Source organism: Sparassis crispa (genome assembly GCF_003851025.1).
Source record: "Sparassis crispa DNA, contig_000008F, whole genome shotgun sequence".
Taxonomy (NCBI): domain Eukaryota; kingdom Fungi; phylum Basidiomycota; class Agaricomycetes; order Polyporales; family Sparassidaceae; genus Sparassis; species Sparassis crispa.
The window spans coordinates 341,234-367,840 of record NW_020939755.1 but is presented as its reverse complement, the minus strand read 5'-3'; the positions used below and the strand labels follow the sequence as shown (position 1 = coordinate 367,840).

The window sequence follows — 26,607 nt, the reverse complement described above, 5'->3', positions numbered from 1 at the left end:
ATGGTTTGTATAGGGTTCATCCGCTTCCGCCTTACCCTATCCAGTCGAATTGAAGGAACCACGGACATCGACATCTCGATTGCCATGCAGCATGGCGACGGGGTGTTTTCATTGATCGGTGTTTGATCGACGATCATCGCTTGCTCTCCTGTACTCCTTGATATTTCGTACCGCATCCCTACGCATTCAAATTTTAGAGTATTTAACGTATGTATTCAGCATCTAGAACCAACGGCAATGTTCTTGCACTGTCTTGAATCTAAAGACTATTGATGGACCGTAAAACAACATATTACAGGCTCTATAACTGAGCAATGGAGGCATGATGCTGCCCACATTCAATGTGTAACTCCACGCAATGGATTGGTGACAGAACAATACTTCCTGAGTTTAAGAAAGTCGGACAAAAAAGGAACACACGAGCGACCTGGCTGCCTGGACCGGCCAGAACCCATGCGTCGTCTTCGCGCGCACCGTCACGACACGCCCACGGAGGGCGACGAGCAACAGATATTGAGATGCGGGTGTGAGAGATACTACGGAATCTGTGTCAGAGACCTGCCCTACCACATTACGACTTCTCACATGCAGAGTCAACGTACATCACAGGCCTCCCAGTGGCAGGAAATCTGACCGCACTTGAACTCGGGACCTGCAAGGACCCACTGGAGGGCGTGGCGCCGACATACTCCGAGATTCTGTAAAGCTTTCCCACGTTCAACTTTAGGCTAAGTTGTTTCTTTCTCCACGAATGCTGGCAACACTTGCAATGAGCGGTCAGGACTGCGGACGACGTGCGGCGGAGGACATTGCAAAAGTAGCGAAGGCAGCTTTTGAGACGTCGCAGCTCATTCCATCTTCGGAGAGAGTAAAAGTACTCTATGAGCTCCGGCAAGAGCTCGAGGCGGCGAAGGACAAGATACTCGCTGCCAACAAGACTGATCTGGAGGTGCGTACACATTCATATATCGCGCGGCATCCAGTTCTTATTCGTCATGTTTCCTTGCGCTCTTTGCGCACTGTCGAAATGCAACCGAAGGCAGCTCAAGCGGAGGTCGATGCAGGACGAATGTCTGACTCTCTACTCAAACGTCTGGATCTTGGGAAGGGAGACAAGTGGGACTCCATGCTGCAGGGCGTAGTTGATGTCGCAGAATTACCGGACCCAACAGGCATCGTGTCGTATGCATCGGAGCTCGATGATAACCTCGAACTCTACCGCGTCTCGTGCCCGATTGGTGTATTGCTAGTCATCTTTGAGGCACGGCCAGAAGTCGTGGTGAATATTGCTGCGTTAGCAATAAAATCAGGTGGGCATCTATTAGTCTGCGTTGGACGTGACGCTCAGGCCTGAAATCGTAGGCAACGCGGCCATACTAAAAGGTGGCAAGGAGTCGAATGAAACAACACAACTACTATCCGAAGCTATTCAAACCGCTCTATCGAGAACTGCTATCCCAAGCACATACATTCAGGCTATCCAAACACGAGCTGAGGTCTCTGCATTACTCAAGTTGGACCAATACATCGACCTTGTAATCCCTCGCGGCAGCAACAGCCTCGTTCGAAATATTCAGAACAGTACAAGAATACCAGTCATGGGCCACGCCGATGGGTTATGTTCTGTTTATTTGGACCAGTCCGCTGATCTTGAAAAAGCCGTACGGGTCGTCCTGGATTCAAAGGCATCCATTTCGTCCACTGCCTGCAGACATAGAAATCGGTGCTGAACTTGTGCTAAACAGACTGACTACCCCGCAGCATGCAACGCTGCTGAGACTTTGATCGTCCATGAAAGTGTTCTCTCCACCGTTTGGCCTGCTGTCGCCAACGCCCTCCTTGCCGCCGACGTCCAGCTGCTCTGCGACCCCCCGAGTCTTTCGGTACTGAACTCTCCGACTCCAGCTCCACCGAATTTTGCATCAAATATTCATCCTTCCACGCCATCCTCATACACTACCGAGCACCTGAATCTGACACTCTCCGTCGTCACCTTACCGTCGCTCGTAGCTGCCATCAGCTTCATCAACGCGCACTCATCACACCATACGGACTGTATCGTGACAGAAGACGAGGTTTCCGCGTCGACATTCTGCCGCGGCGTCGATTCGGCGGGCACGTTCGTGAATGCGAGCACCCGCTTTGCTGACGGATTCCGCTATGGCTTTGGCACGGAGGTCGGGATCAGCACAGGGCGCATCCACGCGCGCGGGCCTGTTGGGCTCGAAGGGCTCGTTACCTACAAGTACGTGCTCAAGAGCAAAGGAGAGAAGGGACACGTAGTAGGTGAATTCGGCTCGGGCGAGGGAAAGAAAAAATATAAGCATAGGAAGATTGACGCTACTTCGGCGCCATTCTAGCGGATATGTAATTAGTTGTGTAGCACTGATGTATCGATTAGACTGCAGCAGCAGGAAAACACGCGGAAGGCGAAGGGATGGTACAGTATAATGATACAGATCGTAACGGCTACTCAGGTGTAATGACGTCTTTCAAGAGATATCTCACGAATTTGCACCATCTACTTTCGCTTTCTTCTCGGTAGATGACCCTGCCTCTTCTTCGGCCTTACGCTTGACGGCCTCATTGGCCTCTGACGCCTTTTTCTTTTTCTTGACTATCCCTGTTAAATCGTTTACCACTGTCGGTGAGAATGTCGTTGCCTCGACAGACGCTCCAGGGTTCAGCTCGCGGTCCAGTGCCTTCGCAGCCATAGCGGGTGCAGACTCGACGGGCTCCTGGGGCATCTTGAGCTCTTCCACCTATCATAATGCAACATTTGTTAAGACGTCAGCAACACCTCGGGGGTAATAGACACACCTTGAGCGCCAGATCCTCTTTCAGGCCATTGAGTTCCTTCACCTCGCTCTCCATCTGGCTCCTACCCATGATCTGGATCGCATCATCCGCCAAGACACTAGGGCCGGTCGCCTTGCTCTTGCCCTTTACATCCGGCTTTTCTTCTGTTGCGGTGACGAGGCCCTGCCCACTGAGGATATCCCTCAGCTCTGCCAGGCGCGCCTCCACGCTGCCGAGAGCTTTCTCCGCGTGCTCGATCGCGTCATTCAACTGGCCAGAGGTAAGGTCGAGGACAATACTGAGTTTGTAGTGTGCTTCCGCGATCTGTCGCGAGGAGAAGGGAAGTAGCGTGTTCTTCAGCTCCAGACCCTGGCGGTAATCCGTTATGGCCTGGTCGAATTTCTCTGTATGCTCAAGTCAACGAAGTGTTGCAGATGAGACAGATGTGAACGTGCCTGTCTCAAGAGAAACATCACCGAGTGCGATATACGTATCGGCGAGTCTGAGCTTGATACGATCGTCTTCATCCTGCTGCTCCTCGTAGATCGCGCGCGCAAGGTCCAGCACCTCCCAAGCAGCATTGAAGTCATCCTCCGGCTCTCCCTCATCGTCATCGTCGTCTTCTTCCTCCTCCTTGTCCATCTCATCCACAGCCTTCTCCGCTTCAGCAAACAGGTCCACCGCCATATCCTCCGTGTCATCTGCATCGCCCGAGAACGAGAGGAACGCGCCGGTTCCACTTGTCCCAGAAGCTTAACACGGCAAAGCGTTGAGATGAGCTTGCGAGAGTATAAAAACACGTCCCACATACTTTTCGCGTCGCCCACGGCGGCTTGCACGGTGTCTTCCGTCTGTTCCTTCCCCAACACAGAGCTCTGCGCAATAGCATTCTCTAACAGTGCCTTTCCATAAGAGAAGTAGAGGTCAGCAGTTTCCGGGGCCTTCTCGCCATGCTTGGCAGTCCTGCGAAATGCAGTGAGCCACCTGACGCGTCGCGTGCGTATGGCGTCCAAGACGTGTCACTCACATGAGCTCGAGAGCAGTGGCATAATGGTCGACGGCCTGCTCATACTTTTGGAGAGCGAACGCGCGTTTGGCGTGTTCAAGAGCCTCCTCGATGGTCGGTTTCGGAGCAGTGGCTGATATCTCGGGTTGCCTACAGGAGAGACATGGCATGGTGCAACAGGCAAATACGACCGTAGAGAGGTAAGTATTCGTAAATGTCATAAATCTTGGAGAACGTACAGAGACATGATGGGCGTTGAGGAGAGGGAAGTGAAGGTCCGCAAGACTTCAGTCCGACCGACAGTCGCGTCCGCAGCCACGTGCAGTTCGGGCGTTTACGTCCACTAGGCGCGGCTTCGCCGTTGGCGCTGGCACCTCGGTCTTTCCACCACACCTAATCCTATATTACAGCTGCTGCGAGTTGATATTTCTAAATTTTAGTTGCTTGGCTTTACACTTTGAAATCTGCGCTCGAAAATCCATCTCGCGTAGTCGAAATTGATCAGCCCAGGCGAATTTCTATAGCACTGGGGAGATAGAGGACCGGTTCAACAGGAAGCAAAGTTGGTGCATGTATGCGTTCATACCTTGCATTCATTTTGATGTTGAACGGTGGGAAATACTACAGATGATGGCTCAATGCTTGATTTCGATGCTGCTCATTTTTGCGGTCGAAAATAAGTGTTGCCGTTAGACGTCCGAATCTCAGACACGGATATCCTGAGGCACGAAGGTTGAAGCAGAGTGTCTACTCTGCCTGGGGAGACTACCTAACGTGTCAGAATTGGTGGTGCATCACTGCTGTACTTTGATCACCAATCTGCGGTAGTCAAAAGTACCCATATTAAGCCGTCATCTGGTACGTTTGTGGCCGTATGTCTGATACAAGTGCCGGTCAGTGTAATGAACTGCTTTGATATGGGTAGGCAAACACGGTATATCTTGTTTGTCTGCTCATAGCAAACTAGCTGCATTTCTGAAATAGTCTGCCTTGAATTATGCCTTGAGTTCTTCCGGTCCTTCCGTCTTCACACTTACTTCTCTAAAAGATGAAGCAGGAACATGATACTAGCATGATTGGCAATGTCGGTGGTATACTGGTGGGCTGCAACCACACCGGCATGATGAATGGCTCGCAATGTACTTCTGAACCGTCAAGACAAGTGCGATGCACGTGATATTGGAGTCGGCGATTACATGGACGATCCGTCGATGATATCGACGACACCGTCACGGTTCCTCCAAGTTGTCGCGGCCCACCATCATCTCACATCGTAGCTGTCGTCTCGCGTTCACTATGCTGATGTCTTTTTCCGTTCCTTTCCTAGATACTTCCCTTACCTATACTCACTGCGTGTCGACGGATGCCACCTTCATATCGCTTTAGGATCGCAAATTTGCCGTAGTTAAGAACGATGGGGACTCTCAGGTCTGCGCCCTGATATCTCTTACGATTGCGACGCTAATTTACAAGCTGCCTTCTAGAACAGATTAGCATAAAAGTGATACCTCATCGCCACGATGGCGCATGGTATGTGCTATACACGCAATAGTAACGTGCATTGAATCCTCCTTTATTGAAGCTGACTGGGGCATTATTGTTTGACCATAAGAAGCCAGTCAGTGCCGTGAGGTGGTACGCTATGGGTGGATAAACAATGTCCACAATGTTTGTCTGCTCATAGCAAACCAGCTGATATGCCTTGCAATTTGACCAAATATTGACCTCATCCAAATGTTCTTTCCATTTTCAGGAAAGTTGTTATGCTAAATGGCCAAGCAGGGACATGATTTCAGTGCTATCGGTAATGTTAAAAGACCCCTCCTTCATCGGTAAGCACCGTAGACGTTACACGACAGTTACGAAGATCTCTTAGACAACTGCAGCGACCAAAACACGGAGAAACTCAAGTTCGTCTGGGAGTCCAGCAGCACATGTTTTGGTGTCCGATAGTTGACTTCAAGATACTTACACCCTTGGAAACCTACCATGCCTACTACAGGCACTCCCCACAAACCTCAGGTCGTCTGAAGCCAGGGCTGTCAATATGACCATGTCAACTCAAGGTAGGCTCCCTTGCTCACCTTGTTTCATGGAAGAGCTTGACAATGACACCCACACGTTATCTCAGCTTGCTTCTCGTCGCCGCTCAAAGGCAGGGGAGTGTCTGATCACAGTCATCACCGACCTCAGCCTTTTCCCATGAATGTATGCTACCTTTCTGGTGCATCCTGTTGTTTTCATGTGTGAGAAACAGTACATACCGTAGTGGCACATCCACCACCTCCGGGTTCTCTGACAGTACCCAACCACCGTGTATCTAGACCATGACAGTAGTTCAGGCTCATACCGCGCAATGCACCAGATCCGCCGTCTGTTCCGTGTGCGTCCAGCGAACCTTTAAACACAACCCGTCACTTGCGGACGGGGCGAGCGCACGTCCGATCAAAGGCGTGGAGATTTGTCTTAGCCTTGAGGTGTCTTCGGTACCTGCGTTGACTTCACATGCTCTCTCGCATTAATCAAACTACTGCACAATTCGTTGTGTGGACAGCAGACTAGAGCTACTACTTGCACAACCTCCTGGGGTTGGGATAGGCCTGCACAACCACAATTACAAACTCGGTACAAAAGTGAAGGAGACATAGATGGACGAGTACTCGCATAATTGTGATGGAAGTGCAAGTTGACACGGGAGTAGACCTTGTCCGGCAGGATGTCCTTGATGTCATTGCAGAATATGTGTGTGTGATGGTCAGGACGGTGAAAAGCAGCGAGTAGAAGTTGAGATGAATATGTCAAAACTAGTCCAAGATATACAGAATGGTCATGAAGTACCAATGCGTTGAGCACATTGTATTTTAGGGAGAAAAGAATGGGTACAGCAAGATAGGTTCAGTGACAAAGCGAAATGACCAGACCTTATCAGTCGGAATGCAACTCCGGCAGGTGGGACTTCACTATGGGTGGATAAAGAATGTCGGAGTAGTCAGAAGAAGCTGAATTAGCATCATTGTGGCTGGTAGGCTCAAGGAGAGCCACTAGGCACATGTCGAGGGGTGCAAGCTTCGGATACTCTAGAGATTAAACAACATCAGTCGGATTATACAAGCACGACATGTTGTTGAGACCGTACCATACTGAATGTCGCAGGATACGTCGGGCAGCTCTATCGGCTTTAAGCGTGCTGAATGTGACGAAGAAGCTATCAGGACAAATCTAACAATCAATGAAGATTTCCTACGTAGGCTAGGACAGCCTCTAGGAATAGTCGACGTGTCCGTCTCTTCCTCAGCAAGGAAAACTAGGGTCTCTGTGCAACCCACAGAAATATATTAGTACAAACTGCTCACGGTGGAACGTTGAAATAACTAACCTTCATCGTCAAGACCTGCATTGTCTGAGACCTCATCAGATGTGTCGACATCCGTGTACTGAGGCATTGCACCCATCACGTTGGCCTCATGAGAAGTCGGGTGTGTAACGAAGAGCGGACTGAATCGAGAAAACATAGGCGACGGATCAACGGGCCACGAATTCATGCGCTCTGAGGTTGAAACTGGAGACAATTGAGCACATCAGTGGTCCGAAGGTCCAAAAAAGGTTAAAAAAACTGACTGGGGAGGGACATGTTGAATAAGCCAAGTGAGATATTGCGAGAGAGACGTCAAAGCGCAAAGGTTGGTGGTTGAGAGCAAGGCGCAGTGTGACTATTCTTCGTTTTTAAACATCTGGTTCAAACTCCGGATACGCCGTTCACACGAGCACACAGTCAGAAGATCAACCGTGCGCGAATCAACTTGAAGTTGCATGGCACTGCATCAAACATGCGTTCGCCCCGCGGAGGACACTGCCCTGCGAGCGTAAGATGCCCCGTGTATAGGTCTCTATTTAATGTGCTCAAAACCTACGGGACACCTCTCAGCAATTTTGAACAGGCAGCGACGAGTGAGCCCACCTCAATTCCCCTGCATCGGCTTCAACCGAGAATGGCTCCGTCCTTGTGCCAAACATGGACTAAGTGTGATGGGCTATTCGCAGTCGTGGAAAGAAGAAAAAGAAACCAGAGGAATGGAATCAGCTAGAAGACCTCGTAATGCAAAATGCAGCGTGCATAAAATGGAGAATAAATCACATGCAAAACAGACAGCCTTCGAAAATCCGAGAGGGCCCACCTCGACATCATCAGGCACATCGGTGCTATACTAGCAATAGAGTAAAGGAGCGAACGACCAGATTGCCGAAAGTCCTAGTAATGTCGAGGGGAAGAAGGCAGGTTCGAACAGACTGAGTGCTCTCACAAGGCAGCATTCAAGACTTGTTCAAGACCGCCGTGACACATAGAAGACCAGATACACAACACTGCATTTGTGTAAAAAATAGCCTGCCCTTCAATCGGAGCGTCGTCAGGTAGTCCAAGGGAGTACACTGTCTGCAGATTGAAAGGACGGTCCGCTCGGGGTGGAGCCTAAGTACGGTCCTTCGATCATGTTGATCGATCTCTGTCTTTGCCAGTACTATTCATTGAAACTCAGGCTCTGCATCAATGTCGAAGGCAGTACTACCGTGACGACCCGGCCCGGTAGCGTACACGACTGGCATGTGTCGTCAGTGATCCCAACCACCCTGTGGTTCAGACTTGCACCTGCGTCCAAGTCCAATCCTACGCTCTTACCGACTGGCGACAGTCATTTGCGGTGGGTCGTCCTTGCCTTTCAATTGATCCTCGCTGGGCATGATCATCTCTGACATAGAAGCACTGAGCTTACGTGGTCGACCTCGACAGGCACAGAAGAAGAGATACTCTAGCAGGTGTAGTCGAACTGTTATGCTTTGTTCGCCGTCGCCATCGCCGTCTCAGGGTGTCCACGTCCGAAATGCCTTGATGGGTCCATTAGACCCTCACCTTTGCCTACCACTGAAAGAAGGATGGCAGTTGTTAAAATATATAGTGTCAGCCCGTATTTTCCGATCGTAGAGGTGAAGAGCTTATACATCCGCTCGGATCCTCATCGTCGTCCATTGTATCCGGCAGCCAGACTCTGTAGGGAATGCGTCCCGGTGAGCAATGCACTTGCGTGTCTCGTTTTCCAGGTGCCTGAAGAGCTAGAGATACAGCACAGACTCAGTTCTTGGTTTTCATCCTGTCAGTGCATTGGCATTGGGAGTACAGCACCCTCGGCCCAGACAATCCTTCACACCGTTTCTCTGCCTTCCGCAGTTCGCAGTAAGAGTCACTGCCGATCGACATGCTCGTGGGCGATCGTAATGGCGAGCGGGCGATGTCTACCAGTTACAGCTTCAATGAGCCTGATATACTCCACGACTTGGCCAAGTGCATCGCCTTGACAATCGCTGTCTCTCGTTGTACTGACTTAGCGTTGACCACAACAACTTGGTTAACCCTTACGCGCAGGTCAGTACGCGTAGCGTGTTCACTATATTCTCCTCTTGAGATGGTGGCATTTGTGGGGGCCAGTCTCAAGACTGTACTACATTCGTTCCCATGTTCCTCTCTCCTTGTCTCAGTACGTTTCCTGCCATAAGACGGTCGCTTTAATCTGACGTTGTTTTATTCCCATCGGCGTGACTCTCTCAGCACCACAGGCGGCAACCGGAAAACTGCTGCATACTTCTCAAGCTGTTTTTACAACTAGTTTACCATTCCTGCGTACCTGAAGGGGTGGTAGATTCTGACATCGCCAGCCATGGAAACACATACGACGGCCTCAACAATACGTCTGGGCGTAGGCAGTTGGTGAATGGTCATCATCACCGGCGCCCCCTGGCCCCTGTAGAAACGTCTCATTCGTAATCTCTTCACATTCATGGGCAACTTAAACCAGTTCCTTAAACTGGATTGTCGCCAGTGAAGAATTTATTCTTGGCTACCTGGACATGCTCTGTCTTCTGCCAGATCGACTACCAGATTTAGAGCTTCTTGCTTCTGATTGGTCTGTCAATTGACGACGTACACTTACGATGGATACAACCTCCGTGAAGAGTCTACTTATGCCTTGGATTTTGTTCACACTGGGCGTCTGACGCAAAATAGAACCTGTTATCCGGTCTCTGGTAGACTTGGACGCGGTCGAGGACGTTTGAATACTGCGACACAGTGGGCACGGTGCTGACCGATGCGGACGACTACGTCCTCTTAGGCGAATAGCTGGGAAGTCGTAAAAAGCCAGTGAATCCTCTGGAGTTCGTGCTGACAACTGTGTTGTTGGACTCTGCTCGAGTGATACCCCATCTGTAGGACAATTCTCTTCTGTGGTTCCTATGAATAATAATACATCTGGTCTTGATAGTCTAGTAACTGCTGCCGTGTCGGGCGACCTCTCTGTCTGAGCCTGTCCTTTTCTACCTGCATATTTCCGAAGGACCGGAAACTTGTCCATTTACTGTTGAACTCTGTCACTGCATACCACAGTGCATGTAATTTTGTCCGGGTGAGTCTCCTTGGATATTCCGTGATTGAATGTCGCTATTCCGTGGATGGTTTTATTCCTCATTTCGTGCGCCTTTGCCATGAGACTTATAGCGCATGTCATATCTGCCGTTCCAACCAGCCGATCATATTTAGTCCATGTATGGCACAAGGACTCGAGCCGTGTTCGGTTGACGCCGAATGTCCAGATGAGTGGTCGGCGTGTTCGGCGTGTCGCTGGCACTGCTGGCCCACGAATACTGACTGTACGGGCATGTTGGACAGACTCGTGCGAAGAGAACATGTTATGCTCGCTGCGTATTGTTCTCGGCGCGGGGCATTGCATATTTGAATTGTGCTGTGGCTTGATTCGCCTTTCAAGCCTTCTGGCAGTTGGCTCGTGAGAACGGCGTGTTCGGAGCCTGATTCGGAGAAGAATCTGGTATAATAAAGTTCGAACATGGGGATTCTCGCACTGCATCTTGCTCTCAACCACCTTCCTGTACACTTTCCTGCCCGTCTCTACGTTTCAGATTCCTTATTCAACATGTCTTCGTGGGGTGGTGAATTGTTCATCACTTGCTGAGTAGTATTCCGACCACTAATCCACCCAATCTCGTCCAGATACAGCATTTGGGACATATACCCGTCCCGTCTCGTTACTGCTTGGCATTGAAGTCTCTCCTCTGGTTTCTCGGCTTACATCATCGATGGAAGCCCTGGCGGTCAACGAAATAGCCGTGGCAATGGTCGAAGCCCCTTCGATCGCGATGTCCGATGGCTTCGGTGATGGGTCGACTTCTGGAGACTTGCATGATCGAGGTAAGTGACCCGAATGTTGTGTCGTCAACGGTGATGGTCCAGCTTGCTCACTAGATTTACAGACTTCACTCCGATCGACGCGGGCGGCGAGACGGTGCTGGCGGCCCCCGACGTCGACGATGATTTTGTGTGGCCAACCTCACGTAGGAAATGCTCGTCCATCGTTAGTATTGTTCTGATAGTCATTCCATCATATAGCACGCCCAGAGCTGGTGTCGTTACCGGACGTATCGTCCGATGTTCAGCAGGGTATGCACTAATCACTTCTAGGTTTCTTCTATTCAATTGTTGATATTTCATCCATAGGTGTCGGGTGCAACGAGCTCCCACCCATTGATATCCGTCTGGTAGGTTTTGCCGAGCCTACCAAGGATCTCAATGCTGTTCCGGAGGCATCTGGTAGCTTGCAAGATACATGCACACCCATAGCAGAATGCTTCTCATCTATATTCCTTTCTGATTGGTGACATGTTAGGTGTTTCATTTTTCTGGTGCATATCTTCGTGATGTCTGGCATATTGCTCTGTAAAATACATTCAAATTGTACCATTTAGAGTATACACTTTGCTCAAAATTGTCAAGAGGTACAAAGAGTATTTGGGATCTAACTGCACAGCAATCAAACTCATCTAGTTTGCTATGAGCATGTAGGTATTTGCAAAATACATACACACCCATAACAAACTAGCTTACGGAAATGGATGGACAATGCAAAGCAGTAGATGTACAACGATAGCACTGATTGTAACAGTTGGAAGAGTAGAGATGGTACACACTGCACGTCCGCACCTCGCATGTGGATCGTCGATCATCCATCCCGGAGTGCGCGTCATCTACCTGGGGGAGACACAGTAGTAGTCGTTCTGCTGGGTAAGAGATAGCATGTACATACATCTCAGCCGCAATTCTCTCATGTCCACATCCACGGTCGCAGAGCGATGCATTTCCATCGGCTGGAAGATATCGCCATGCACGAAACGATTCGCAGCCAGCCGATCCACGCAGGCTAGTACGGTCAACCAATCCAGAGACTCAGAAGGGTGAAAGAAAGGAGATCGTAGTCATCATCGTGAAGTGATCTCCTGTGCGAGACGTTGGTCGACGAGGATGAAGAGTGCATCGTGGAGGAAGTTGCGAGCCTTCGGAGCCGGGCTTCCGTCTCGGACGCGACAGAAACCTTATGAAATTCAGATTGATATTTTCACTGCGTTGCATACGCTATATGCATGCACGCATGCGTATCGTCTACTCAGTGGTCCCAATCTTCTTGTTAGCACCTTGTTGTTCAAGCCTGCATTTGCGTCCACGTTGGTTGAGCGGCGGCAAAGTCCCAACTTGTGATCCAGTCAATCTGAGGGCGTAGCGAGAACCCTGCAGCCCTGGCTAGTTTTCTGAAAGTGGTGTTCATCTCTCGCCGGGGTTACGTCGCACAACTGCATTTGGGAGATCGTGGAAGACATCAGACTCTCGTCGCTGGAGGTCACATTCCCTCCTTGAGCCTATCCATTCGTTTGACTGGCGTCGCTCCTCCCAGGCAGCCCCACCGGCGGGGTGTAGCAAACTTTCACGCTCATTGCTGATCCATGGGTAACATCTGCAGAAAATCTGTGTCAGGATTCACACATGAGGCGATCGTGTTCGCGGACGGACTAGAATTAATGAGCGTTTGCGCGTTTCATCCTATTGGCGACAGCCGTGCCTCAGACGATGGTCAGGACCACCGGATCGTGAATACTCTGTTGTTCTTGGTGACCTTGACACACCTGAATTGGTTTATACTGCTACAAATAGTATGTTCTGGGTCATGTCCGACTAATGTTACATACCGTACATCGGATTTTAGGAGTACATGTTATAGCCAACGTCTGTGTCAGATGAAGAGACTCTTCCTGTTCCTCTACACAAGTAAATCAACGTTCGATCAGAAGAACCGTCGTTATAAACACTTACGAACTTATCGCGACTCCTTTTCGGTTGTGCTCACCAGAACCAACCCTTCGACTTGGGCTCAGGCGTCTCGGAAGCCTCGCCATCCCTTTTCTTCCTCAACTCCTCCAGAATGCTCTTCACGCCGTCGACGTCGCCCACGGCCGCGCGCCCCGCATCCCAGTCGACAACAATAGGCCACTTGAGTGCATTCACGTTTTGTGCGGCAAGGCGAGCAACGCCTTCCGCGCTTGTCGGCTGTGTCTGCACGGTGGGATGGGCTGAAAGCAAGTTTGCGGGGGAGATACTTTCTGCTGAGCCCGTCGCGGTCGAATGGAGGTACGAGAGGATGGTGCGGAGCTGGTCGGCAGTAGGGGCGTTCTCAACTACCTCGAGGTTGAATGTAAGTGGGCGAGCGGAGGGCGCCGAGGGAGGATATAGCCCTGAAGCTGCTGCGCGCAGAAAGTTCAAAGCCGCCGTTGAAGGCGGCGAGGATGGGTTAAGTGACTTGGAGTCAAATACAATCAGTATAGGTTTACGAAGGTACCGGCGTTCGAAAAGTTCTCACAAAATAGAAATTTGAGGCTAGAGAGGCGCTTAGACTGAATATTGACTGTCCATCGAGTTTTTTTTAATAAGACAAGTGCGATGCTGATATTGGAGTTGGCGATTTGATAAGATTAGATGGACCGATCCGTCGATGATATCGATAACACCGTTCGGCCTGCTCCTTCAAGTAGTCGCGGCCCACCGTGACATCGTCACGGTCTCACATCGTAGCTGTCGTCTCGCGTTCACGATGCTGACGTCTTTTTCCGTTCCTTTCCTAGATACCTCCCTTACCTATACTTCCTGAAAGGTCACTGCGTGTCGACGGATGCCACCTTCATGGTCGCAAATTTGCCGTAGTTGAGAACGATGGGGGCTCTCAGGTCTGCACCCTGATATCTCTTACGATTGCGACACTAATTTACAGGCTGCCTTCTACAACAGATTAGCATAAAAGTGATGCCTCATCGCAACGATGGCGCATTGTATGTGCTATACACGCAATAGTAACGTGCATTGAGTCCTTCTTTATTGAAGCCGACTGGGGCATTATTGCTTGACCATAAGAAACCAGTCAGCGCCATGAGGTGGTACGCTATGGGTTGGTAAACAATGTCCACAATGTTTGTCTGCTCATAGCAAACCAGCTGATGTGCCTTGCAATTCAACCAAATCTTGACCTTATCCAAATGTTCTTTCCATTTTCAGCAAAGTTGTTATGCTAAATGGCCAAGCAGGGACATGATTTCAGCGCTATCGGTAATGCCTAAAAACCCCTCCTTCATCGGTAAGCACTGTAGACATTACACGACAGTTACAAAGATCTCTTAGACAATTGCAGTGACCAAAACACGGAGAAATTCAAGTTCGTCTGGGAGTCCAGCAGCACATGTTTTGGTGTCCGATAGTTGACTTCAAGATACTTACACCCTTGGAAACCTACCATGCCTACTACAGGCACTCCCCACAAACCTCAGGTCGTCTGAAGCCAGGGCTGTCAATATGACCACGTCAACTCAAGGTAGGCTCCCTTGCATACCTTGTTTCATGGAAGAGCTTGACAATGACACCCACACCCTATCTCATCACCGCTCAAAGGCAGGGGAGTGTCTGATCACAGTCATCACCGACCTCAGCCTTTTCCCATGAATGTATGCTACCTTTCTGGTGCATCCTGTTGTTTCCATGCGTGAGAAACAGTACATACCGTAGCGGCACATCCACCACCTCCGGGTTCTCTGACAGTACCCAACCACCGTGTATCTAGACCATGACAGTAGTTCAGGCTCATACCGCGCAATGCACCGGATCCGCTGTCTGTTCCATGTGCATCCAGCGAACCTTTAAACACAACCCGTCGCTTGCGGACGGGGTGAGCGCACATCCGATCATAGGCATGGAGATTTGTCTTGACAGCCTTGAGGTGTCTTGGGTGCCTGCACTGACTTCACATGCTCCCTCGCATTGACCAAACTACTGCACAATTCGTCGTGTGGATGGCAGACTAGAGCTACTACTTGCACAACCTCCTGGGGTTGGGATAGGCCTGCACAGCCACAATTACAAACGCAGAACAAAAGTGAAGGAGACATAGATGGATGAGCACTTGCACAAGTGTGATGAAAGTGCAAGTTGACGTGGCAGTAGACCTTGTCCGGCAGGATGTCATTGATGTTGTTGCATAATGTGTGGTCAGGACGGTGAAAGGCAGTGAGTAGAAGTTGAGATGGATATGTCAAAGCTAGTCCAAGATACACAGAACGGTCATGAAGTACCAATGCTCTGAGCACATTATATTTTAGGGAGAAAAGAATGGGAAGAGCAAGATAGGTTCAGTGGCAAAGCATGTACGAAATGACCAGACCTAATCAGTCGGAATGCAACTCCGGCAGGTGGGACTTCACTATGGGCTGGGAAACAATGTCGGAGTAGTCAGAAGAAGTTGATATAGCATCATTGTGGCTGGTAGGCTCAAGGAGAGCCACTAGGCACATGTCGAGGGGTGCAAGCTTCGGATACTCTAGAGATTAAACAACATCAGTCGGATCATACAAGCACGGCATGTTGTTGAGACCGTACCATACTGAATTTTGCAGGACACGTCGGGCAGCTCTATGTGACGAAGAAGCTATCAGGACAAATCTAACAATCAATGAAGATTTCCTACGTAGGCTAGGACAGCGGCTAGGAATAGTCGACGCGTCCGTCTCTTCCTCAGCAAGGAAAACTAGGGTCTCTGTGCAACCCACAGAAATATGGTCGGTTTCGGAGCAGTGGCTGATATCTCGGGTTGCCTACGGGAGAGACATGTCATGCCAAAGATACAACAGGCAAATACGAATGTAGAGAGGTAAATATTCGTAAATGTCATAAATCTTGGAGAACGTACGGAGACATGATGGGCGTTGAGGAGAAGGAAGTGAAGGTCCGCAAGATTTCAGTCCGACCGACAGTCGCGTCCGCAGCCACGTGCAGTTCGGGCGTCTACTTCCCCGCTGCCAGCACTGGCGCTGGCACCTCAGTCTTTCCACCACACCTAATCCTATCTTACAGCTACTGCGGCGTTGATATTTCTTAGTTGCTTGGCTTTGCACTTTGAAGGTTGCGCTCAAAAATCTATCTCGCGTAGTCATAACTTTATTCCTGATAACATCCACCATCGACCGAGTTCAGCCCGATCTCTTCCATCTCTGCAAGGTTCTGCGACAAGATAAGTAAACGATGAAACTATGGAGAGAATAACTCCGAGTCTTTCTTCATATCTGCTACGATTAGAAGCTGGTTAATGAGCATGCGACGACCGCGGTCGATTTTCGCTTGTTCCGTGCCGTAGCCTCACTAACTACGGTAGTCTTCTGCAGTCATACAAGCTCTTAGCCGTCCGCCTACTGCACGATGATGCCCTCCAGCTGACTCGACTCCAGACAACCTTACAGACTCCTGAGAGTTGGGAGCGACGCAGACTCCAAGGTATGCATTCGCATCCTCAGCCTCAGTCAGCCCCTGGCTGAAGCTTCGTACGAGAAACAGCTTCGTGATAGACCATTCATGTGAGACTCCGCGATAGCATCGCGGCCTCTTTCTATTGACTATCCAGCACACTACAAGTGACCATGACTGTGTGCTGACTACTATTCATAGTCCTAATCAATTATGTGTGCTGATTCGTTATGGGTGGAAAGGCGGCGAAGACACCGGCTGTCCACTCATCCGATTAATCGCAGGTTGTATCACAGCCCCAGTCATGGTGATGGTGTACCACTGTCGTCATTGAATACAGCGTAGAGCACGGGGTGCTCATCGTCGCTGCCATTGTCTATACGTTCACGATGCTGGTTGCCTTCCTAGTACGTACGCTATCTGTCTTGCCTTACTTAGACTTACCGGAATTTCACTGCTTGTAGGTGAACGCCATCCTTTATAGAGCTTTAACATAACAGATTTGCCGTAGTTCTGAGTGAAGATGACTCACAAGTACGCAAGTGATATCTCTTATGATTTGTGACACTAACGCAGGAGCCATTTTCTACTGCAGATTAATATGTATGGGTGATGCGTCGTCACAGTGACGGCGTATTGTATGTGCCGTACACGTTATGGTAACGTATCTTAAGCTGTGGTGGCTTTCCTCTTATATCAAAGCTAACCCGTGTGGTGACCACGAGGTGCTAATCAGTGCCGTGAGCTGGTTTGTTATGGGCTGATAAATGCTAGTCATAACATTTGTCCGCTCATAGCGAACTAGTTGATATCCCTTGCCATTCGATAAGACATTGAGCTCATCTAAATATCCCTTCTATGTCCATCATGTCTATACTAAAAGGTGAAGCAGGAGTGACTTCAACACCGTCGGAAATGCGTGAAAGGGTCTTCTTCGTTGGTACCAATTGTGAACATTACAAATTGGGTACGCAAGACTTCTTTTCTTAGACGACTGGGGCTACCGGACATTTGAGGACCATTGGGAGTCCGATGTCCAGTAGTACATGCTTTGCCATCAGGTCATGGACCTTGATATAGGTACGCCCTGGGAAACTCGTAGGCACCTCGGGTCATTTGAGAACAGGACTATCAATATGACCATGTCAACTCGACATAGGGCTCCATGCTCACCGTGCCCCATGCACTAGTGCCTACGTACCTTCGTATCATGCATCGAGAACATGACGTGCATTTTGGTTCAAGCTCACCCCTTCCATCGCGCCCAGTCTGCCGTCATCAATGTCCCTTCACGCACACTTAGTACACTGTTCGAAATGACCAGTCACTTGCGGATCGCGTGCGCGCACGTCCATCCAAAAGTGCGGAGATTTAGTCTTAAAGCTTAAAGTCTGGAGTGCCTGCAGTGACTTCAACGCCCCTCCCATATTGAATATGCCATCAAACTACAGCACAATTCATCTCAGGAGCGGCAGACGAGAGCCACTGCGCGCACAACCTCCCGAGCTTGAGATAGGCCTGCATGGCCACAATTACGAAGACAGGGAGAAGGAGAAGGAGGAGACGTAGATGGATGAGCACTCGCGCAAGTTGGAGGCGTCATTCAGTGGGATATCCTCAGTGTAATCAGACACATTGCAGAATGAGCAATGATCAGGGCAGTGAAGGGCAAAAGGTAGAACCAGGGATAGATATATCAAATCTAGTCAAAGATACACAAAACAGACATGGAGTACCAATGCTTTAGACACATTGTATTTTAGGGAGAATAGAATGGACACAACAAAATAGATTCGGTGGCAAGGCATGTACGACGAATACAGAAGGACCAGACTTGTTAACATCTCACCAGTCGGAGTGCAGCAGCTCCGGCAGGCAGAACTTCACTATGGGCTGATAAATGCGGTCGGAGCAGTCAGAGGGGGCTGATATAACATCATTGCAGCTGGTGGACTCAGGGAGAGCCACTAAGCAGATATTGAGGGGTGCGAGCTCCGGACACTCTGGAGATTAAACAACATCAGTCGGATCATACAAACACAGTGCATCGTCAAGATCATACCATACTGAGAATCATAGGATATTTCGGGAAGCTCTATCGGCCCTAAGCATGCTGTATGTGACGAAGAAGCTATCAGGACAAATCTACCAATCAATGAAGATTTCCTACGTAGGCTCGGACAGCGCCTAGGAATAGTCGACGCGTCCGTCTCTTCCTCAGCAAGGAAACCTAGGGTCTCTGTGCAACCCACAGAAATATATTAGTACAAACTGCTCACGGTGGAACGTTGAAATAACTAACCTTCATCGCCAAGACCTACATTGTCAGAGACCTCATCGGATGTGTCGACGTCCGTGTACTGAGGCACTACACCCATCGCGTTGGCCTCATGAGAAGTCGGGTGTGTAATGAACAGCAGACTGAATCGAGAGAACATGGGCGACGGATCAACGGGCCACGAATTCATGTGTTCTGAGGTTGAAACTGGAAGAAATTGAGCACATCAGTGGTCCGAAGGTTCAAAAAAGGTTAAAAAAACTGACTGGGGAGGGACATGTTGAATAAGCCAAGTGAGATATTGCGAGAGAGACGTCAAAGCGCAAAGGTTGGTGGTTGAGAATAAGGCGCAGTGTGACTATTCTTCGTCTTTAAACATCTGGTTCAAACTCCGAATAAGCCGTTCACACGAGCACACAGTCAGAAGATCAACCCTGCAAAACGCGAATCAACTTGAAGTTGCATGGCACTGTATCAAACATGCGTTTGCCCCGCGGAGGACACTGCCCTGCGAGCGTAAGATGCCCCGTGTATAGGTCTCTATTTAATGTGCTCGAAACCTACGGGACACCTCTCAGCAATTTTGAACAGGCAGCGACGAGTGAGCCCACCTCAATTTCCGTGCGTCGGCTTCATCCGAGAACGGCTCCGTCCTTGTTGCCGAACATGGACTAAGTGTGATGGGCCGGTCGCACTCGCAGAAAGAAGAACAAGGAACCAGAGGAATGGAATCAGCTAGAAGACCTCGTATCGCGAAATGCGGCAGTGCATAAAATGGAGAATAAATCACATGCAAAACAGACAGCCTTCGAAAATCCAAGAGGGCTCACCTCGACATTAATATCAGGCACATCGGTAGTATAGCAATAGAGTAAAGGAGCGAACGACCAGATTGCCGGAAGTCCTAGTAATGTCGAGGGGAAGGCAGGTTCGAACAGACTGGGTGCTCTCACAAGACAGCGTTCAAGACTTGTTCAAGACCGCCGTGACACATAGAAGACCAGATACACGACACTGCATTCGTGTAAAAAATAGCCTGCCCTTCAATCCGAGCATCGTCAGGTAGTCCAAAGGAGTACACTCTGCAGATTGAAAGGACGGCCTGCTCGGGGTGGAAGTCCTTGCAAGCCTTCAATGGTGACCATCAAGTTTTCGATAGTTTCCCAGACACGTTCAGAAGATATCTGGAAAACAATTTCCACCGCTGTTGAGTCAAAAATCAGACCGAGCAAAGTCCTAGTCCAAATTGTCGATCCTTCCTGAATTCTCTGTCGATGACCGTCAGGTGACAAACGCGTCGCGTCGCAGGAGATCCTGAGCAGATCCGAGTCGAGGCGATGCCTGTACGAGTAGATATGATTATTGGGTCTACTCAACCTGCTCATATGCAAGATCTCGCGTGCATCTCATCAGGAGGGAAAAATACAATTAACCTGGGTTGGGTATTTCTGTGTAAGCTGAACGAATGTGTATCCGACGTGAGGAGCGCCAGAGGCGGCAATGGGATCCGGCAGGCATAAAGCATGCGATACGCAAAGACATTCGCAGTCCATGCGTGTCACCAAATGGAGAAAAAAGGTAGAAGTACAATCAGACGGCAGAAGGGAGAGACAGTCAATCAAATCAGTGAAACACCATTCTGCTGAGGTTTCGACGCATCCTGCCCTGCGCCGATGCCCATCCCGAACTGGCTGGCACCAAACGGCGCTGGCGCACCCGTCGTATGGCTGCCCAGCCCGAAGGGGGAGCCGCCCAACGCAGATGTTGACGAAGAACTCAGGAATGAGGACGCGCCCGCGCTCCCTGAACCGAACGGCGCCCCAGTCATGGCCGGCGACATCGCAAACATGGAGGCCCTAAACGGGTTCGCAGCTCCCGCACCCGTCGTTTGGGGACGCAGGCCGACACCGAGCGATGACGTTCCTAACCCAGTTAGCGCACCGGTGGGCTGCGTGTTCAACCCCCCGAATCCCAATCCTGTAGGCTGCGAACCGAGGCCCGGAAACCCATTGTTCGCCGTAGGACTCGTCGTGCCGCCATTCGCCGTTGGATTGGGCGATTCGCTCGGTGTGGTAGGCGCGGACTGTGGTATAGGCGGCAATGATTCGAACAATGCCGCACCGAAGGAGGATGATGGCTTGAAAGGTTTTATACCTGCGAAGCCTGTCGTCTGCGGCTGCAGTGGCGAAGACGCAGACGAGATTGAGATTGACGGTGCCGACGATGCGGTAGCGCCTGTAGTATGGTTGGGCAGAGAAGAGAAAACAGAGTCAGAGAAGGTAGTGGATGTCGGCTGGGTGCTCAGTGGAGACGTTGGTGACTGGCCTCCCTTCGAATTGTTTGACATAAAGGCTGAAGCGACACTTGACATGGTCGAGCTGCTTGGCTGCCCGCTTGACGGTGGCCCGAACGCATCCGCACCGAAACCTGGCGAGCCTATCGACTGCTGCTGGCCGTTCTGCGTCCCGTTCGGCTGGCTGTTGCTTCTCACACCCATCGCCAACTCCATCAATGTGGGCGGCTTTGGTAGTGGTGGTGCTGCAACGACAGGTGTACCAAATGGATTCCTCGAGCCTGTTTGGTGGGTCTTTACGGCCTGCGCGACTGGTGGTCCCGACGAACTTGTCGAAGCAGGAAGCGCCGAGAGCGGGGCGGATGCAGGCCGCGCTGGGCCCGAAGGGACCGCACCAATTGAAGGCAGGTGTGCAGCTGGAGCTGCGAACGGTGAAGACGACGAGGTTGCCACAGATCCGAGGTTGAAAGACGGTGCACTCATCGAGCCCTGCTGGCCCATGCCATGTACTGATTGACCCTGATTTTGCGGGAACGGATTGGTCGACGACTGCTGGGGCGCACCCATCCCTATGCCAAACGGAGACATCCCTGTCGCCTGTGGGAACATCATGCTCTGCCGGAACGGATTAGCCCCGGTCATCTGGGGCTGTAGGAATGCAGTCTGCTGTGGTTGGAGGAACGACTGTTGCTGGGGACCTTGGAATCCGAATGGATTTGTTGATACCGGCTGCTGCTGGAATGCGGTCTGCTGGGGTATCATGAAACCGGTTGGTTGCATCTGCATCTGTGGTTGCACGAAAGGCGCTCCGGTCATTTGCATCTGTTGGTGTGCGAAAGGATTGTGGAGAGCGTGCTGCTGGAAGTGCACCGTCGATGGGCTGTAATAACTCAAGAGATCAGATAAACTCAGAAATTACATCACTCGGACGAAACCTGACCTATTCGTTTGTGGGTTGAACATCGATTGCTGCTCTCCCTCGATGGCAGTGAAGAAGTCCACCATAGCTTGGTTGTTAGGCGACTTAGCGGGAACAGGTTGCGATGATGTTGCCGCGTCAGAAGGCGGAGGAGGTTTCGGCGAAGGTTCTGAGAGCAGCGTGAATCAACATGATAACAGATATAGAAGTGTGTATTCACGTTTGTCTGGTGACTTCGTACTCGCCTTCACACCTGACCTCGCGTTCCTGTCCGCTGCCTCCTTGCTAGTCTTGTACTCGATCCTGTTCTGCTCGAAGTTCGGATCGTTCAAATACTCCTCCAACGCTCCCGCGAGAGACACCGGCGCCTACAACACGTCGATCAGCTCAGCGCTACTCGAAGGACACGGGAGTTACCCACGTGGCGAAGGTTCGGAATCGGCACGTTGAGCAGATTCTGCAGCTTCTTTGCTACTGCGAGATACTCCACTACGCGCTCCGTCTCCTTGCAGAAATGCCGATAGATCGCAAGCGCTTCCTCCGCGTCGATGTGCGACATCTCGAAATAGTGCTCTGCGCATGATGTTAATCCCCATCAGACGGTGCGAAGACAAGCGAGCGTACCCAACACGTTAATGACACCCTCATTACACGCCTGGAAGAGAATTAACAGGTCCTTCACCAGCATTCTGAGCGCAGTGATATTCAGCTCGTCCTCGAGGTCGTCCAGATAAAACTATAGTTCCCCGGTTAGAACTCAGAACTCAGCCATCAAATTCGACCGTAGCTCGTACCCGACATTCAACCAGTGCGTCGATCGTCTTCTGCACGATCTTGGTCTCGCGCAGTAGCCCCTTCTCCACTGTCATCACCCGCAGTTTCCTGCCCGCGATCGTCTTGCTCCTCTGCACCGAACTCGACGGAGCAGCAGAAGATCCCCCACTCTTCCACCGCCTGCGAGACGACGCGGCGGCGGCTTCTATCCTGTCTTCCTCGATCGCATTCGAGTTTCGCATGTCTCGGTTCGTCTCGGACTGCACACGGATCGCGTCGTGCTTCAGGTCACGGTAGGCCCGGATGCGCGCGTCCAGGTAGGACGCATAGTGTTGTAGGTTCTGCGGCGCATCGTAGCCTAAGTAGCCAGAGGGTCAGCCAACTTTTGGTTCAAGCGATCGAGAGCGCACCGCACCTTCCCAGTTCCCGGCCGACACATTCCGCAGGCGCAGCACGTCCGACGACGACAGGCACTTGAGTACGTTGTCCGTGGAGCCGTTGCGTATCATGGTGTGCAGCACAATCAGGGCTTTGAACACGACCTGCCGTGACGATGTGTGATGCGCCCTTCATATTCCGAGCACGGTCGGACTCACTATGACGTTGGGTTCCCGTAGCCGAGGCGATAATGCCTTGCAAACGTCGTGCACCGCTCCATCCTCCGACCACGTCGCCGCGATGATTGGGTCCAAGTACTGATGCGAGTGAGCTAACTCCACAGAGGCAACGGGAGCGTACGGACCTTGGCCTTCGGAGGGGCCGCCTTCGGCTTACACGCACCCTTGACGACCTTCTCAAAACTGGTCATCGTTCGACGTTTAAAGACCCTGAAGTCCTTAATCCTGAACGATTGGAGGTGAGAGCTGAGCGCTGACAGATGACGAGCTTTCCAAGAGGAATTTGGTCTCATTTAGGTAATTCAAGTACTCACGATGAGGAAATTGACAGAAACGTTCCAAGTTAACTATACGTTTACGTAATATATTCCTCTGTTCCGAACTTCTTCCTGCTTGCTCGACAGGTTTATTCTCCAAACACGACTTCCGAGATAGAAACCTGTGCAATTGCTCCGTTGACACCCAGTTTGCGACCCATGATATTAGCAGGGCCATAGCTTTCTCATTCGGCGTGTACTACCCAAGTCTCATTCAGGTCTCTGCGCACGGATTCGTTCCTTCTGCTCGCCTGCTTACCAGCTAGGATGCTCTCTCCTGCAACGACAAACTTTCGAATTCGTTCGAATTCTGGAGCTGTCTGGAGTGCTATGCTAGCACGGCGTTTATCTTCCAGACACATAGCTGCAGCAGCAGCAGTTGTCCTGGTGATCTTGATGCTTTACTATAATGTCCTACCAGACAAGGATGCCACTGTTTCTCGACTATATCCTCCGGTTATTGACTCAGAGGGCCAAACCTCACCAGACGTCTGGCAGCGGCGAGCAGAGCAAGTTAAGCTTGCATTCCTCCATGCATATCGTGGTTATGAACAACATGCTTCTCCTCACGACGAGTTGCTCCCATTATCCAATGGGACAAAAGACAAGTGAGCAATATTACTTGTCTCCGTTGTCCTATTTTTATACTGACCGAATGCCATAACGTCCCCCAGTTTCAACGGTTGGGGTGTCACAGCATTCGATTCGCTCGACACCATGATTTTGATGGGACTCGACAACGAGTTCACCCGTGCACTCCTCCTTGTTGAGAAGGCTAGCTTCACTATCAAACCGGTAAGCTAGATTACCGATTGTTCGGAGCCTTGCTCATGGTTTTGTCTTTTACCTCGTGACAATCTCTCGTGCATTATATATTCATTTGATGACCCGCAGCGCGTGCTCTCCGAAGGCCGTGAACAGGAAACCTATGCTCCTTTCTTTGAGACTGTCATTCGTTATCTTGGCGGACTATTATCGGCTTACGCCCTTTCACGCGAGCCAATGCTTCTGAAGCGAGCTGACGATCTTGCAAATCTACTCTCTCCTGTATTCAATACGACTAGTGGACTTCCATTCTTTGGCGTCAATACCGTTAAGTGTGTATTTATCCCCTTCTGTGTATGAATCCTCTCCGCCATCAGCGTGCTGCGCGCCGTGCTCCCAGTTTCGATTTTCTGTGTCGGCAGGACTCGCCTACTTTGTTGCCACTATTTGCGGTAGCGCTGAATAATTTTGCGTTCAAAACGCAGTGGTCACATTAGAGGTTCTCAGTTCGGCATTCTTGCAGAGATAGCAAGCTGCCAGCTGGAATATACCTATCTTGCTCGAGCTACCGCAAAGAAGGAGCACTATGATAGAGTGAGTAGAGTGGTTTCTCGTCCGCGATTTTAAGATGGTTGATTCGTTGATAACAAAAGGCAAACAAGATCATGAAGAGCTTAGCAAGCGCTGATGTCAGGAGAACAGGAGATATGTTTCCTAAACGATGGAATCTTACCTCCGGGCAACCGGCAGACGGTATGTCTAGCCGTCTATAATACTGACGTGACTTCTCTCATTGACGTGTCATTACGCCGAAGAATCGTTATCTGTTGGAGCAGCTGCGGACAGTGCCCACGAATATCTGCTTAAGCAGTATCTCCTCACAGCGCGGAGCGATCCGTCAAGTCTGCAGATGTGTGAGTAGTTTGCAGCGGCTGCGCGTGTGCTCCTTCATTTCGACATCTAGTCGTCTAACCATGCTATTCAATCTTTCCTCGCTGCCCTTCCCGCAGATTTACGAACAATCAACCATATACTGACCCATCTCCTCTACATCTCGGACACGCGAGGATTAGTGTACGTCACCGATACAAACACGGCTAGCTATGTGCCCACCCATAGATTCGAGCATCTTTCCTGCTTCTTCCCGGGTCTTCTGGCCCTCGGTGCGCACACACTTAACTTCTCACTCGCTGATCTCGATCCAAGTACGCTCGGACCGGATGGGCTCCGCTCATACGAGCTACTGAAGAAATACGACTTACGTTCGCTACATATGTGGGCCGCGGAAGGTATCGCGACGTCCTGTTGGCTGATGTACGCCGATCAGTCGTCGGGCCTGGGGCCTGAAGAGGTTACCATGCGTCCTAGAACAGATGATTCTCACCAGTTGTCGACTAAGTTCACCGGTGGACCGAAAGGCGGACCCGTCGTGCAGGGAGGATTGCTGTGGATCGATGAAATGGAGCGGTGGCGGAAGAGTGGTGCACGAGGGGTACCTCCTGGACTGGGGGACAAACCATCGATGAAATGGGTGCACGATGTAAAGAGGCAGAAATCCAGAGATTACACTGTGCGGAAGACAGACTATTTCTTGAGACCTGAGGCGAGTGTCGTTTTCTGTGTTTGAAGTATCAATTCTGACGTTCGAGTAGGCTATAGAATCATTCTACATTCTATGGAGGACGACCGGAGATCCGGTATGGAGAGAGCGTGGATGGGCTGTGTTTGAGGCTATCGAGAGGGAATCGAAGACCATGTCAGGATACGCCTCCATCAGTAATGTGGAACGTAGTCCTGCTCCTCTGAGGGATGATATGCCAAGGTAAGTTCCTCAAACGTGTTACACGATTTATGCTATTAAGCCTATCATTTCAGTTATTTCCTTGCTGAAACGTGAGTGATCGTACCGGATGCGTTTCACCTGACGTCATGCTTAAAGGCTCGCCGCCCAGATTGAAGTATCTGTATCTTTTATTTCACGAGGAAGACATGTTACCTCTTGATCGCTGGGTGTTCAACACGGAGGCTCATCCGCTTCCTGTGTTTACATGGGAGGCCTGGGAGAGAAAGAAGTTCGGTATACCCAGCCCACCTTTGTAACTTACCCACATCAGGTGTTCGAAGGTCGGGACCATTGACTTATCCAGGTGGTTTCTTGCGTTGACGAACCTC

General features: G+C 50.6%; 8 protein-coding genes across 8 annotated transcripts; 3 read left to right on the top strand and 5 right to left on the bottom strand.

Moving 5' to 3' along the window:
• Positions 1–751: 751 nt before the first annotated feature.
• SCP_0901270 (Probable gamma-glutamyl phosphate) lies at positions 752–2,360 on the top strand (the record flags this gene model as incomplete). Its single annotated transcript, XM_027761360.1, has 4 exons — positions 752–949; positions 1,040–1,310; positions 1,363–1,685; positions 1,746–2,360. 4 exons carry the CDS (start codon positions 752–754, stop codon positions 2,358–2,360), a joined length of 1,407 nt encoding a protein of 468 aa, XP_027617161.1.
• A 144-nt stretch (positions 2,361–2,504) lies between these two features.
• Positions 2,505–4,052, bottom strand: SCP_0901260 (NASP-related protein; the record flags this gene model as incomplete). Its single annotated transcript, XM_027761359.1, has 6 exons — positions 2,505–2,762; positions 2,821–3,203; positions 3,255–3,551; positions 3,611–3,762; positions 3,827–3,955; positions 4,045–4,052. The coding sequence occupies 6 exons, from the start codon at positions 4,050–4,052 to the stop codon at positions 2,505–2,507; spliced, it is 1,227 nt and encodes a 408-aa protein (XP_027617160.1).
• A 2,678-nt stretch (positions 4,053–6,730) lies between these two features.
• On the bottom strand, positions 6,731–7,436 carry SCP_0901250 (hypothetical protein; the record flags this gene model as incomplete). Its single annotated transcript, XM_027761358.1, has 5 exons — positions 6,731–6,882; positions 6,942–6,992; positions 7,050–7,118; positions 7,182–7,364; positions 7,424–7,436. The coding sequence occupies 5 exons, from the start codon at positions 7,434–7,436 to the stop codon at positions 6,731–6,733; spliced, it is 468 nt and encodes a 155-aa protein (XP_027617159.1).
• Positions 7,437–10,695: 3,259 nt separating this feature from the next.
• On the top strand, positions 10,696–11,524 carry SCP_0901240 (hypothetical protein; the record flags this gene model as incomplete). Its single annotated transcript, XM_027761357.1, has 5 exons — positions 10,696–10,798; positions 10,860–11,057; positions 11,120–11,200; positions 11,256–11,306; positions 11,364–11,524. The coding sequence occupies 5 exons, from the start codon at positions 10,696–10,698 to the stop codon at positions 11,522–11,524; spliced, it is 594 nt and encodes a 197-aa protein (XP_027617158.1).
• A 3,876-nt stretch (positions 11,525–15,400) lies between these two features.
• SCP_0901230 (hypothetical protein) lies at positions 15,401–15,903 on the bottom strand (the record flags this gene model as incomplete). Its single annotated transcript, XM_027761356.1, has 4 exons — positions 15,401–15,552; positions 15,612–15,644; positions 15,700–15,826; positions 15,871–15,903. 4 exons carry the CDS (start codon positions 15,901–15,903, stop codon positions 15,401–15,403), a joined length of 345 nt encoding a protein of 114 aa, XP_027617157.1.
• A 1,953-nt stretch (positions 15,904–17,856) lies between these two features.
• SCP_0901220 (hypothetical protein) lies at positions 17,857–19,029 on the bottom strand (the record flags this gene model as incomplete). Its single annotated transcript, XM_027761355.1, has 6 exons — positions 17,857–17,872; positions 18,322–18,475; positions 18,535–18,585; positions 18,643–18,711; positions 18,775–18,957; positions 19,017–19,029. The coding sequence occupies 6 exons, from the start codon at positions 19,027–19,029 to the stop codon at positions 17,857–17,859; spliced, it is 486 nt and encodes a 161-aa protein (XP_027617156.1).
• A 1,339-nt stretch (positions 19,030–20,368) lies between these two features.
• Positions 20,369–23,544, bottom strand: SCP_0901210 (ANTH-domain-containing protein; the record flags this gene model as incomplete). The annotated part of the gene is made up of 9 exons (XM_027761354.1): positions 20,369–21,923; positions 21,984–22,131; positions 22,183–22,330; positions 22,384–22,535; positions 22,587–22,698; positions 22,757–23,094; positions 23,152–23,278; positions 23,333–23,431; positions 23,479–23,544. The coding sequence occupies 9 exons, from the start codon at positions 23,542–23,544 to the stop codon at positions 20,369–20,371; spliced, it is 2,745 nt and encodes a 914-aa protein (XP_027617155.1).
• A 456-nt stretch (positions 23,545–24,000) lies between these two features.
• Positions 24,001–26,535, top strand: SCP_0901200 (seven-hairpin glycosidase; the record flags this gene model as incomplete). Its single annotated transcript, XM_027761353.1, has 11 exons — positions 24,001–24,278; positions 24,345–24,465; positions 24,565–24,767; positions 24,836–24,887; positions 24,943–25,029; positions 25,089–25,188; positions 25,251–25,349; positions 25,446–26,005; positions 26,088–26,257; positions 26,311–26,328; positions 26,388–26,535. 11 exons carry the CDS (start codon positions 24,001–24,003, stop codon positions 26,533–26,535), a joined length of 1,836 nt encoding a protein of 611 aa, XP_027617154.1.
• Positions 26,536–26,607: the final 72 nt, after the last annotated feature.